Source organism: Motacilla alba, chromosome 2 (genome assembly GCF_015832195.1).
Source record: "Motacilla alba alba isolate MOTALB_02 chromosome 2, Motacilla_alba_V1.0_pri, whole genome shotgun sequence".
Taxonomy (NCBI): domain Eukaryota; kingdom Metazoa; phylum Chordata; class Aves; order Passeriformes; family Motacillidae; genus Motacilla; species Motacilla alba.
In genome coordinates, this window is record NC_052017.1 from 22,943,932 (window position 1) to 22,958,059 (window position 14,128).

The 14,128-nt window shown below is 35.8% G+C and overlaps 1 protein-coding gene across 4 annotated transcripts in view; it reads left to right on the forward strand.

The window, feature by feature from the left end:
• Positions 1-14,128, forward strand: part of AKAP9 (A-kinase anchoring protein 9) — a 105,447-nt gene that overhangs the window by 54,112 nt on the left and 37,207 nt on the right. For all 4 annotated transcript variants that reach the window (XM_038125172.1, XM_038125179.1, XM_038125188.1 and 1 more), the window contains 7 exons: positions 536-628; positions 1,980-2,351; positions 2,951-3,181; positions 4,737-4,877; positions 5,428-5,531; positions 6,260-6,465; positions 13,050-13,261. In XM_038125172.1, the coding sequence (XP_037981100.1) occupies positions 536-628; positions 1,980-2,351; positions 2,951-3,181; positions 4,737-4,877; positions 5,428-5,531; positions 6,260-6,465; positions 13,050-13,261 (1,359 nt within the window). The remainder of the gene's footprint in view (positions 1-535; positions 629-1,979; positions 2,352-2,950; positions 3,182-4,736; positions 4,878-5,427; positions 5,532-6,259; positions 6,466-13,049; positions 13,262-14,128) is intronic.

A 14,128-nucleotide genomic window follows, 5' to 3' on the forward strand; every position in this document is an offset into this window, starting at 1 on the left:
AGGAATCTTTACAATATTGTGACTTCTCTTTAAACATGAGTTATGAAAGGAGCAATTTAAGTGAAATACCAGGACTTCTGTCATACATGCTGCACAGTTTAGGAGAAATTTTGGAAAAGTAACCCCAAAAATTTTAAGAGACCAAGTGCAAATGGGAAAGACCCCATGCATTCCTCCCCTAGGAGTGCTGGAAACCTGGCTCAAAAATTCTGCATTTTGCAAAATAGTAACATTGTTTTGTACTATGATTCTCTGCTTACTGACCTGGTTTCACTGCATTTAACATCTCAAATAGTGCTGGAAGGAGAATTGTTGCAAACTCAACTTCTAAAATTCATTTTGAAGCAGAAACAAGGCAAAGTGTTCTACCCAGTTCTTCTGTGTTGTGGTACAAAATTACATGATCTGTATGAGATAAAGAAAACCTAATTGATAAATTGATAAAGAAAACCTAATCCTCTTGCTGGATTTAAAACTGAAACTATCGAAGTAAAATCACAAATACATGATCGGAGATTTCATGTTTTTCTTACAGCTTGGTAGGGAGATGGAAATGCAGAATGATCTGGATGTTGTTCAATTGCTCCAAAAGCAGTACCAAGAAAGATTAGAAGAAGAAGTAGCAAAGGTATTACTTTTATTTCATTACTTTAAAATATGTTTTAAAAATCTGTCATTTTTATTTGCCATTTTCAACTATTTAGGCAATTGCTGTAGCATATGCTAACTTTAGTATAATTTATTTACAAGGAATAGTTTCATTTACTTCTGAATGGAAAAGTCTTAAAAAATTCTGGAACATTTTGGGGTTTCTTAGCCATCTGTCCTATTCCTAAGTCATAATTTCTCTTTTTACGGGTTGTAGTGGTAATTTTTAAAACTTCAAAGGAAATAGACAACATGCTACCATATTCTGAACTAGAATTTATTTTAAAAATCCAGAGACTTAGAGTGTATTTCTTGCTACCGTAGGCTTATCAGTGGGTCAGTTCAAAAGACTTTCGCACTTAATATTTTAATATTATTTTCTCATCATATTTTATTGTACATTTTAATATGTTGTGTAAAATGCATAGCTTTTCTTTGGATCTGGTGACTAAAACATGAAAAATAAAAGTAAGATTTTATAGGTAGAGTATATATGTTTGTGGATTTACTTACTTTCTGATTTTCAAAAAAGTTTCCACTTTTTTGTAGAGTAAAAAAAATAATTCTCTTATCTGCTGCCAAGAAAACCCTTTTTTATGAAGAAACAAATGTTGCATTGGTTAAGATCAGTTTAAGTTCAAAAGACAAACTCACATTTTCTGGAAAGGAGGAGTTTAGTGTTTTCAAGTGTAACAATTCTGTATTTATTACACTATTTTTTCACATTTTTTGTAGCTTATGCTATAAATAATTTTATTCTAAATCTAGAATAGAACTACTCACATGGGTGGAAAAGGGATTTATTTGTATTAGAGATACTTAGCAACACAAAAATTATCAGCCTGTTGTAACTGCAACTGCAGCTAATTAGTGCCAGTAATTTCTTTCTGGTTAAGTAAAATTCCTGTGCTAAGTATCAAGCACATGGCACTGCTTTCTTTATACAGCCCAAAATTCCATGTCAGTCAAACTTTTGCATAGGATGCTTGGCTAGATAGAGAGAGCCTAGCACAGCTCTTCTTAAGTCTGTTTGCCAGCACTTTTTGAAATCATCTAATAGAACCTTTTTTAAGAAGCAACTTGATATTTCCATGCTAAATAATCTACTGTAATGGAAAACAGCATTGTAGTTCATGAAACTACCTTAAATACATTATATCTGCATTTTAAGATGTGACCGTTTTCCAGATTGACAAGGTATCTTTTTTTTGTTTTCCTCTGGGAGCTTTCGGTACTTATATTTTTGTTGTTGATGATCATCTATGAGATTTCTTCAGTACTAGGAGATGCTGTGAAGCATAAACTAACGCAGACTTCTTTTATTTTTTCAGGTTATTGTGTCAATGAGTGTAGCATTTGCCAAACAGACTGAATTGTCAGGAATTGCTAGGCAGAAGGAAGAAGAAGGACCAGCGCAGATTGTACATCCAGAGAGAATACATTTTGGAATTAAGAAGAAGCACAGTGAAGAAGAGGTTGACAGCCTTTTTAGGAAAGCAACTGGAAAAGGCAGTAGGAATGAAGAAGAATTGAAATCACTTTGCAAGGAACTCAGTGAGGGGTCCGGAGAGATCAATTCACTTGGAGAACAGCTTCGTTCTAATAGCAGCCCTGATTGTGTCTTAGGACAGACAACACATAAGTCAGTGATTTCTGAAGAACTTCTTTCCCATAGCAAAGGTCTTAAAGCAGAAGAAACACCAGTAAGTGTTAAAAAAAACAGCAAAGAAAAAATTAAGATGAAAATTCCATTTAAGTATTTTCTTTTCCCTTTCAAAGGGTTGACAACTTCAAACCTGAATTATCTACTCTTCTTTCCTGTGTGCTGTGCCTGAGGAAGGGAATATGATGCCAGCTGTATTGCAGATAATAAATTGCTTAAAGGCTTTTTGTAAGCTAGGTCATATTTTAGTCTTTATACAAAGAACAGATTAAAAATAGTGCTTAAACTTTTTGAGCCTCTTGTGATAAAGAATATCAACCAAACACAAAAATTATTGAAGTGATGTAAAGCGTATAGTTAGCATTTCACAAACAGGGGGTGAGGCCAAGCCAAAATAAATAACGATAAAAAGGAGTCGTAAAAAGCATGAAAGTTAATACTGTTGATAGTTATTGGAAAAAAAAATTATCTTTTAAAATGGAGAATAATTCTAAGCCTGGACTCTCCAAGAAGCAGGCAACACGATAATGCTTTCATTCCAGCTACTTTCATTTATGAAAGTATTTTCTGAAATTTATTTAAATATATCCTAGGAACAGTTGTTGAAAATAAGGTGCTAAAGTAGTTGCACTGTTTCAGCACTCCAGTGAGGTGGTGGCCACGGACGCAGACACAGACACATGCAGTCAGCTGCTGCTGTACGAGGAGCGCTTGGAGGACATGCGGCAGGAGCTCGTGCGGCAGTACCAGGAGCACCAGCAGGCAACTGAGTTACTGAGACAGGGCCACATGCAGCAAATGGAGCGTCAGAAGGAAAATCAAGATCAACTCTTAGCTGAGCTGGAGAGTCTTAAGGTGCAATTAGCTGAGGTAATACAGAATTCAACCAGTGAGTTAATGTGGGTTAACAAAGGAACACCACCAGGCAAATTCATATTTATGCATTTATATCTATTTAGAGGGAGTGGGAGGCATGCACGTATATATCATGTGCATGCACACACACATACCTTTTTGTGTGTGTACATACAAACCCATATATGCATATATTTATAGAAGACATATTTCTTTATGTCTGTGATGGATTGATTTAGACTTCTGTAAACATGGAGCAAACCTGCAGTGCTGCACAGCAGACAGAAGAGAGTGATTGTGGATGCACTGCCAATTGTGCCACCTTCCAGATACATGGCCCTGTGTAGGATGCAGGCTAGCAGCCATTTACATCAATGAAGCCACTAGCCATGACTAGAAATACTATAAAATTCTTCATTTTTCATCATTCTGATTAGAACAGTATCAGTGGCTTCCTGCAACAATGTGTTTTGGCATTTTGGGGTTTTTTTCCCCAGTTCTGGGAGATAAGTCCTTACCAACATTTAGAATGAAACGATATCTGTGGGATTTGGTGGAAAACATCAATGTTTCTTTGCCTTTTCAAACTTAACTTGCTGTCACTCCATATCTGTTCAAAGCCTACAGTAGGTGTGCTAATGAAGCTCATTAGTTTATCTCAACTAATGATACTTCAAAAATAATGTCATTTATAGACATGTCTTTCAAGAATTCCTTCCACTGAAAGACAAAGTAAAAGGAATCTAGGAGAATATATCTTGCTCTGATTTAATTTCAACAGTGTAACATTACCAAAATGCACATGAACCTAAATCAGTGAATTCTGGAATTCTTTGCTGTCACTGTGGAGTGGAGCTTCAGACCTTTTCCAAACCTGGTTCTGCTCTGTTTAAGTTTGGGCTCATGGAGTTCTGGAATCTAGAAAGCCAGTCACTTGTATCTTAGGAATCCTTTGTAGCAGCATCAGTTCTCTCTCCTAGCTGCTTTGAAGGTGTCCTAGAATAATTTATCCTGATAATCTTTCCTTTTGATATATGCATACTTTCTCCTTTTACCTTTTTTTTTTTTCAGTTTGTAACTGCATTTTTGTCAGAGTTGCAAATTCCTGTAAAATCACTAAGTAGAACTTAGGCTGCTGAGGTTTTTCTTGGTTTTTAATGCCAAGTATGTATGTTCATAAGAACCACATACAAATGTATGCATTGTGTTTAAGCCATGAACACTTCTAGCTCTTCTAAAAGAGAATGTGTGTAGGGTTTTTATAAAAATAAGTTATTATTATCTTTTTTTTCTTGTGCAAAACATGTTATAGCATGTAATATTCAGAAATTCCCTCCTTGTGACCATTGTATTTCCTGAAGAGCATAAAAGTGGTATGAAAATTTTAAGGAAGGTTCAAGTATTTTTTAGCTGTATTCCATTCTAGAGAGCTTTCAGTGTTTTTGCAATAATTTAAAGAGACGGACTGAAATGTCATTGTTCAATGTCTGTAAAGAATTAGAAGTGACAGGACTCACTTGACTCAGAAGCTTAAAAAACTGTGTGAGCCTCTATAACACTTCTTTCTTAGCGTGTCTCAATGGAGAATGACAGCCTGGTTGCAGAGAGAGAGAGAATGCTTTTAGAAGAACTGGAATCATTAAAACAACATTCCGTACCCGGAAAAGAGAGGCTGTTTTGTGAGTTACAAAACAACAGCACACAGACAGAGGTAAATATGGACTTTGACTTTCTGGGCAACAGTGGCATGTAAAACCAGTAAAAGATTCCTGTTCGCTGTTACTCATCCTGTGTAATGTATTTTCCTAAAAGATGTTGGGTATTGCTGGAACAGAGCAGCTGAAAGATTCAAGAGGTGATAGTGGTAAACATAGCTTTTTGACTTCAGGTAAGCAGAAGCTGGTTGAACAGCTTGAAGGTGGGGATTATTACTACAGCTATTTCCTTAAGTAAACTCACTTTTTCATATTGCTATAGCAACATTAACAGAAAATACAACAGCTGCTTAATCAGTGTAACAAAGTTCTTTCTAATTGGCCCCGCCTTGGATTTCCTGGTTTGTTTTGTTAATATTTTTTTCTACGTAGTAAGAGTATTTATTACTTGATTTGTAATTTGGTGCAGAAGTATTGAAAAGGAAATGACAACTCATTTAGGTTTTAAATTTCAAATCCTGCCATATAAAAGAAGAATATGTTGATTCTGACATGACAGGATTCCTGTCCTTTTTGTTTTCTCTCCCTTTGCCAAAACTTACTCAGAATGAAAATGAAAACCAAAATGATGCAAGAGAGCAGCTCTTTGAGCATGAAGATGGGGGAAGAAAGCCGGATGAAACACCTTCAGCTCTTCTTTCTAAAGAAAGGTGCTTAGAACTGTTAAGAGAATATTTTTCTTAAATTTTGATAATCTTGTTCTTGCTGTTAGATTAATAATATTTATAAGCTTTATTCTGACTGATGATAATGTGTGTCTTTTGTTCTAGAAAACCATATTTGTAAGTTTATGTACTTTAGGTTAAATATTATACTACTTTTTATAAAGCCTAACAATGTAATGTTATAGAGGATGATACAAATCTTAGCCTATTTTACTATATATTTGTATTACACACGTTGAATCATAAACATTATTTATACTCATATGTTTATATACATATTGTATGTACATATGTGAATTAAGTTTATATTAGTACAACTGCTTTATTTTATAATACCAGTTGACTGTTCTGTAAAGTTTTTGATCTGTGTAGAGGGGCAGTTTTCTTAACTGTCATTTGAGAAAGGATTAATTTTATAATGAGTACCAGGTGAAAGCAGACCTCATCTTTAAAAGAATAATTAGATAAAATGCCAAGATAAAAGTAGAAATAGTGATAAATACTTTGACTTTTTACATATTTTGTAAAAAGAACTGACTTTTAACACAAATTTGTATTTAGTATTTATATGATGTAGGGTTTAGCCTTAAAAAAGAAATCTTAATTTTGTTATTTCAGTTGCAAATCTTCTTTGGTTGCAAGGGTGCATAAAGGCTAAAACCCACTTGGAAATCAGGGAAATATCAGAGGATTGATTAGTTTCTGTCCTGCAGGCATGTTTTTCAGAAGGCTAATGAAAAACTCATGAAGATTCTTTTAGAAGTCGTGAAGACAACTGTAGCAATGGAGGAGACAATTGGTCAGCATGTTCTTGGGTTACTGGATCGGTCTGGGAAAGTCCAGGCTTCCAAACAAGCTGGTTGGGACACTGAGACAGAGGAGTCAATAAAACCCTGCATCCGTGTGGGGTATGAAAAAGGTACTGATTGTATGGTTTTATATTTCATAAGTAGTATCATTTGCATGATTTAGTGACATATTTAAGTACTCTTAGTTTTGATATTTTAAATTAAACTTTTTTTAAGAAAAAACTCCCACAGCCTATTTTTCATTTGAATGCATATGACATCTCTGCTTAAAAGACAACATTTCAGGAGTTGTCCGGGTCATGCCCCACACCAGTTACAACTCACATCTAGGGTCCTGTTGCAAAGCCTGCAACAGAATGGGAAAGTGATTGAGAAGGCAAGAAAAAAAAAAAAGTGTCTGTTGATGGAGGCAAAAAGAATGAAACATAGCTCCATGGCATATTGCACCACTTACACCCTCCTGTGTATGTGTGAGGAATGGGAACTAGTGTCAAGGGCTGTATCTCCATCAGTGCTCTGAAAGTGCAGAGGTATGCTGCTGGTCACTGAGGGCAGGCTGGCAGGGGACAGCCTGTGTGCTGATGGACTTCATTAGCTTCCTAAAGAAGTGTTTGCATGCAAAGCCAGTTTTGGACACAGTTCCAAGAACTTCTCAACTGCCAGCTCTTGCCCATCAGCTGTTTCCAGGAGTGCTGGTTGGCACGAGACTGCAGGAGCATTTTGATGTTATAGTTAGTTGCATACCAGTGTCAAAAAATTCTACTGGGCTCAGTTTATTTTCTTGTGACTGCACTAGGATAGTGTCTGTCCATTTCTCTTTTGGGCAAGAGTAGGTGCTTGATTGTACTGCCATTTAGGTACCTTAAGGTTGTGCACATGCATCCTGGATCTTGTGGGGAGCTGAACAACAGATCAGTTCAACCTCAAACACATTGTACATCTGGATTTGGCTGGAATTTTAACTACTAGGAATGAGAAAAAGAACTGGAAGTCAGATACTACATTTCAGTATTAAGAAGGTGTGTATTACAGGATAAATAATGCAACTGGTAAATGAAAGTGAACTTCACCTCTTTTTTTCAAAGTGTGGATTATTGCATGTTATTGATTCCATCTGGCTTTAAATATAGGTCACATTGAGCCTTGGGGCAAGTTAAGAAAGGTTGCATGAATTTGTAGCACAGACGCATCTTCAGTTGATCACTCAAAAGGTTATCTGCAATGACATGTATGAAGTTGTAGTCCAACAATTTCTGAAGATAACAGCAGTTTTTTTCTTGTAACGTAACTTTTATTTTCTATACATATAACTGTGTTTAGTTGTGGGAAAAATTTTCTTTTCAAACTTCAGGATTTTGAGGCTTTGCCTTTTTCCTCAAATAGCAGATTGGATAACTAAGCTTCTGATCTTATTTTTTGGTACATTCACTTTTTGCCTGCTCCTGCTTGTCAGTATTTATACTTGTATGTGCCGCTAATTGTTGTCATTAACAATTCTTAATGCATTACATATATGTAGCAAAATACAGTTTAAAATATCTCTTTTTGTCATTTTTCCTTATTTGGCTTTCATAATGCTACTATCTAAACACACAACGTGCCCTGTGATTGGAAGGGTTTGCTAATTTCTTGTCTTCTGATGAAAGAGGAGTCTCTTCAGGTAGAAAAAAAGCTCAATTCCATTCTGTTAGTGTTAGGCAGAATGTGTTTGCTGTTAGTGTCTTTTGAAGAGGTATGTAAGGTTTCACTCTCCTGTAAGAAAGCAGGTGTCTGTTCATGCAATGCCCCTCCTTGGTACAGGGCAGCATTTGAGCTGCCCACCTACCAGCTGTTTATTGCAGTAATCTTTTTGCATGTTTCCTTACATTCAGAAATAACAATGAAGGAAGGAGTAACCAAAGTAAAAAGTGAAAATTAAAGAAGGGCTAAGCTTACAGTAGCTATAATGGTTGAATGTATGGTTTGTAATGTATCTCTGGGGCTGTATTCTTCTTTTTTGCTCTCAAAATGATACTAGAGCATCCTTTCTGCCACTGGGGTCATGCAGCCATAGTAATAGTTGTACTGTTTTATCAGCTAAAGTATTTGGTCTTTCTTCAAATGGCATTAGATGACCAATTCTGTTGGTGTTTTCAGCAATGGGATTCTTGTTATTCATATTATATACTGACACTTACATGGCTTGAGAGGACAAATTTTAAATTTTTCCCCCATTATTTTATGGAAGTTAAAAATATGTAGACACTGTTGGGTTATTTTTAAACTGTGCATGTTATTGTATTTTCTAGTACCCAGCCAAACAGATCTTCTTTTTTAATTAGTTAGGAAATCTGTAGGAATAAATTTATACCAATAAAAATCTAATCTAATAATAAAGTAGTAAAATAGTGTGTTTATTCAAGGGAATTCTCTCTGACCTTCTGAACATAATCCATATGTATTGACACACAAAACTCAGTGTACTGTTTTTGCTGAGTTTCAGCATTTTTGAAAGCTGAATCGTTAAGATCATGTACTTATAACCACACCTGATTTATAGAGCGCATTTATAGAGGGACATTGACTAGGTTATCTGCAAGTACAGGATATTATTTCTAGAAGAGTGAGTAAAGTTCAAATTTCAGTCATAAAACATATCATTGTAATGGCATTTGTGCTCAGTAATCTGGTGAGTTTACTTGGGTAGAGGGACTGCAGTAATGCAGATTGCTCTGGAGAAGCCTGCGAGGTTACAGCATTCCTAGAGTATTAAACCCTCTTGCCTTCTGAGCTCCTTATTTCTGAGCAGTATACCAGGAACAAAGGTAGTAAATAGCTAAACACTATTTAAAGGTAGTAAATAGCTAAACACTTGCTGCCGCAAGACTGATTTACTGTTTTCAACTTGTAACCCCTAAGCTCAATTCCTAAGTGGAATCCCTGGAGTAAACAGAGATACTGGCTCTACATGATGCAAAATATGTATTGCTTCATAAATGTCAGTTGGCCGTTCATAAACAGCTTCTGTATCTTCTTCTTCTTCTCTATCTTCTGAGCAAGCACTCTATAATTAAGCACTTTTCTTAAGATTTAGTGGGCCATGACATCTGATGTGCTCAACTTCATGCTCCATGGCAAAGGAAACAATATAAACCTTTGTTTCTTTGGTTTATTTTTTTTTTCATTACCAGGAGAGAGTTTACACAAAGAGATAATAGTTTTACTTAAGTCAGTTGTATTATCTTTGTTGTTTTGTATTGACTGAAAAACAAAATTACAGGACAGTGGAATTTGATTTAGTTCTGTTAGGGTGGGAGACTGAACAGCCATATAAGGATTAACAAAATGGGGATTAGACATTAAGCTGCCAGGGGTGATTAATGAGACTGGGCAATGTTTCTATTTCTTGTTTCCACCACTGAAAATCGTGTGGGAAGATGCTGTACGGAGCTGCTGTGTTCCATTTGAGGAGAATGCTAAGACCATTTTGATTGGAAATAGATACAGAGACTTTTACTGTGCAGTTAGGAAAATATTTAGCATGAATTTGTTTTCTTAAGTTCCACTTTGTAGAAACCATAATATTGTTGTCTATATTTATCATTTGGGTTGTCAACCCCATTGTATAAACAGAATTATTACAAGTTTTTTATGCATTTGATACTTTCTGAGGGGGTTGTTATCTTTGAGAGTACTGAAGTTTCCATGTGCCAAATTATATTTTTGGTGACAGCTCGCTTTTTCTTTCCTCATTTTTTATAGTTATTTTTCAGGGAAATAATGATGTTTTGTTTTGAGATATTTCATATAACAAAATGATGTTCTAATGTTGATTTATTTTGTATTTATCAAGAGGAAATGAAAGTGAATTACAAAATTGTCATAAACAAAATAGGAATTTTGAGTCTTGGTACGAGTTCATGGAGGCCTGTTGGTACTGTTCTGGTCACTGGCAAGAAGAATTAATAATATTAGTGATATTATTAATGTAAAAGACATATTCTGAACCTGGCTTTTAAAAATTACATGCTGAGCTGTCATCAGTATTTTTAAGTTTTTCTTCAGAAGTTTCCAGACAGATAGTTCAGATGATCTTGCAAGCAACTGCACATTTCTGCAGTCATTTTGTGTAATCTATATTTTTGTATTTTACACACAATCATCATTGCACAATTCAGATGTACCTCTCAAGCAAATAATTTACTGAAATGGAAGGGTGACAGGACATGAATTATGGGTTAAACCTGAGAAGGAAAACAGGAACATTACCTAGATGACTTGTATTCCATCAGGAAAGAATTAGATTGTGCAATAACTAATATGTCATTGTTTTATCTTGTTTATAGCTGTGCTACTGTACTGTGAGCTTTTATTTTGTGAGATCTCTGAAGCTAAGCAGGGTCTTACCTGGTCAGTTCTTAAGATGGGTGGCCTCCAAAGAGCATCAGGTGCTTCAGTAAGTGTGTTGGTGGCTCAGTAGGGAATATATTTTCCTTCAGCTCAGTCTTTAACCAATACTTTGGCACAGCATTTGGAAATACTTATGCTGCTCGATATCCATCTCAAATGAAGGTCCTTTCTACTCTGAGGATATTAAAGCTTCTGCATCACTATTGATATATTTTGAAACACCCAAATACAGCCCAAATTTGGGTGGTAAGATATCAAAATGCTATTGAATATTAAAAAAGTGAAATTGTTAATTTTGCAGCCTTCCTTATACTGCAGGGGGTTGGAATATTAGGGTGTTGTGGGAAAGCTTTTATGGTCTATAAACCCATTGCAATATTTAGTGTGCTGGCAGAAAATGACTGCCAGCCACTGCTAGGGTGATTCCACTACAGGAGTTTCACTGCCATTCCAAAGTGCAGTACTCAAAAGTGCTTTGAAATCCTGTGTAGATGAAAGGTGCCATATGAATGTATCTTCTGTTCATCTGGTTATTCATTCTGTTCATGCATATAGTGTACTTCTGTTTTTTCCCTTTGGAGTGTGAAAACAGTTTGTAACATTATATCCCTCACATCTAAAAGGAGATATGAAACAGTAATAATACAACTAGAAGAAAAAAAAATACTAAATGCATCTGCATTTGAAAAAGCAGTTTTAAGAGAAAAGTAAACCAAGGGAAACCTTCCTCAATTAAAATCACTGTAGATTACTTTGTTGTATATGGGTCATATATATGGCTGCAGATATTATTGTCAGAATACTTGCAGGTAGGAATGTATGTTAAGTACACCAGGTGGTTAATCATGTTGCAGCTTGTTACAAAAAAGCTAAAAACAAACCTCAAGCTAGAATCTGACTTGCTTGATAGCTTCGAACAACATCTACAAGAGCGCTTGTATTATTATATGCCTGCCAATATTATTTGCCTGCCTGGTTAGGAGGCAAAAACAACAAGACCTAACTACATTTTTAAAGGCAATTTGTGAGATTGATCTGTTGTAATTTCAGTTCAATTTCTGTAGCTGAACAAACTGTTCTAGTTCAGCAGTCACAATTCATGGAGTAACCAGGAACTTGAATTCAAATATAACCCAGTATTGAAACTTCACTGCTGAACAGATATTGACTATTCTTAATTCATGTAGTCACAATGCTTTTCCTAAAAAATAAGATATTTTTGAGAAAATCCTAAGCAAAAAAACCCCAAACTAATCGTTAAAAAAATGCACCATACCAAAATACTTACTTTTAATATATTCCAGAAATATACTTCATTTAAATAAATTGTCATTTAAAAAACTCTCCACAGTAGCATTTATTTCTGACATTTCAGATCTGTCTGTCAAAGGGCATAACACTTCTTTATTTTTAAAAGACTTTATCGACAATAGTTTCAACTGTCTCGATATACCTACTGTATTGTTCTTTCATACCAAAAGTATGATTTTAAAACATCTCAAGACTTTACTTTCACTTGCATTGCTTAAATACAGCCCTGAATTCTAAAAATGGCAAATTTGCTGTTTTCTAGAGGAATTGCTATCAGCTTAATACCAAATGGCATCAGACCTCAGGAAGATTGAGAAGCAGGCAGGTGCCAGGTGGCCCAGCTGCAGGAACTGTTGCAGTCCTGCTGCACTGTACTTGATTTGTTCAGCTACCCATTTTAGTAAATTTACAGTTCACTAATAACCATGCTGAATATTGTTGTTCTGTATTCCAGTCTGTTTGTCCTAAGAAGCTGTCTGAATTGCATGCATGCCTTTCCTTTTACTCACTTGAGCTTGATTCACTGACTTGAACAGTTTTGTGTTAATGCTTAGTAACATAATTTGGTGTTGGTGAAACAGGGAGTGACAGTCTGGTGTTGGTTTTGCTTGGGGTTTTTTAACTGATTTGTATTTTAAAGACAATCTTGCAAGTATTATTGCAAGTTATTCGAAGTAGTAAGTGTTACTGATTGTAACAAAGATTTGAAGATGAGCATCAGAGCCCCTTGGCATACTGAAAGTATGTCTAAAATATTGTCTGTTAATATCTCCTTTTCTCTTGCACTTCTGCTTCTTTTTAATTGACACATTGTTTATCTTGTTTGTGAATTTTAGTGTGCAGTATTTCCCTTTCTGGTTTTGTGACTAAGATGAGTATTTCAGTCATTTTTGGACTTGTCTTTCTTATTGTAACTCAGTTGCACAGCTTTTTATGTTTGCAGTTGCTAAGAATCTGTGTGAAAATGTAACTTTTTTTTTTTTTTTTTTCTCAGAGTCCTGCTCCTTATATCATGGTAGTAGTATGGGAGATGATGATATTAATATGTGGTCAGGAGCAGCAGGTGAAGGACTGCTGAGCCAACATCTTGCAGAAAGTGGAATGGAAATAGATCCCGAAAATGAAGAGCTCATTCTGAATATTAGTTCTCGACTGCAGGCGGCTGTTGAAAAGCTTCTGGAAGCTATCAATGAAACTTCAAATCAGGTGGGGTGATTTAATAGAGATGCACCTTAAATTCTGTGTCTCAATGGGGCTTTTTTCTTTATTTTTCTTGTGATTGGGTTTTCGTAAGCCTAAAACCCATAGGTTCATTTTGACAGCTGTAACAATGCTTCAGGTGCCTCCACCCAAAAAAAGACTGCCCCAGCATGACTTTACTGATGAATTTACTTTCCTGCTAGAAATCTGCTTTGGTCTGCAGAGGAAGCCTGAATTCGGGGCATTCTTACCAATCTAGGGCAATCTTTCATTGCTCATACACATCATCTGCATTCTGCTACAACTGAGAGATGAGACAGGAGGTGTCAGAGGACATAGAGCTTGTGAAGAGGGAGGATTGAGGGGAACTGTGTCTAGTTCTCTTGACAGACATTTTAGTCAATTGACTAAAAAGGTGGAGCTCTCCTGCTGTCTTTTCCAACTGTGATTTAAACCTGGCCAGTTAAGCACATAGCCAGCTTGCTATCAGAAAAGAAGTCTGCACTCCAGCATTCATGTGAGCTATGTGATTCAGGAATAGTATCCAGAAAAGAGACAGTTTGCTATCGGAGTACTTTCTATGGTGGGATGCTAGCTGCTGTCTGGAGTACTTCCTTGTTAACTGAAATAGGAACTATATACCCAGGTCCGTTCAAATCACACTGCTTTTATCATGTGCTTTACATGTGGATTGTGTACATTGCAATTGAAGGTGTCACAGTATTTTCCTTCATAGCTTTGTAGCTGAGACTTTGCCACTACCAGCAAGTGTTATGGCTCAAACACATACAGACACATTTTCTTCATTAATACCTATTATACAAAGATGGATTTATCCCTGATGATCACATATATTTGGCACTTTTTTCCCCC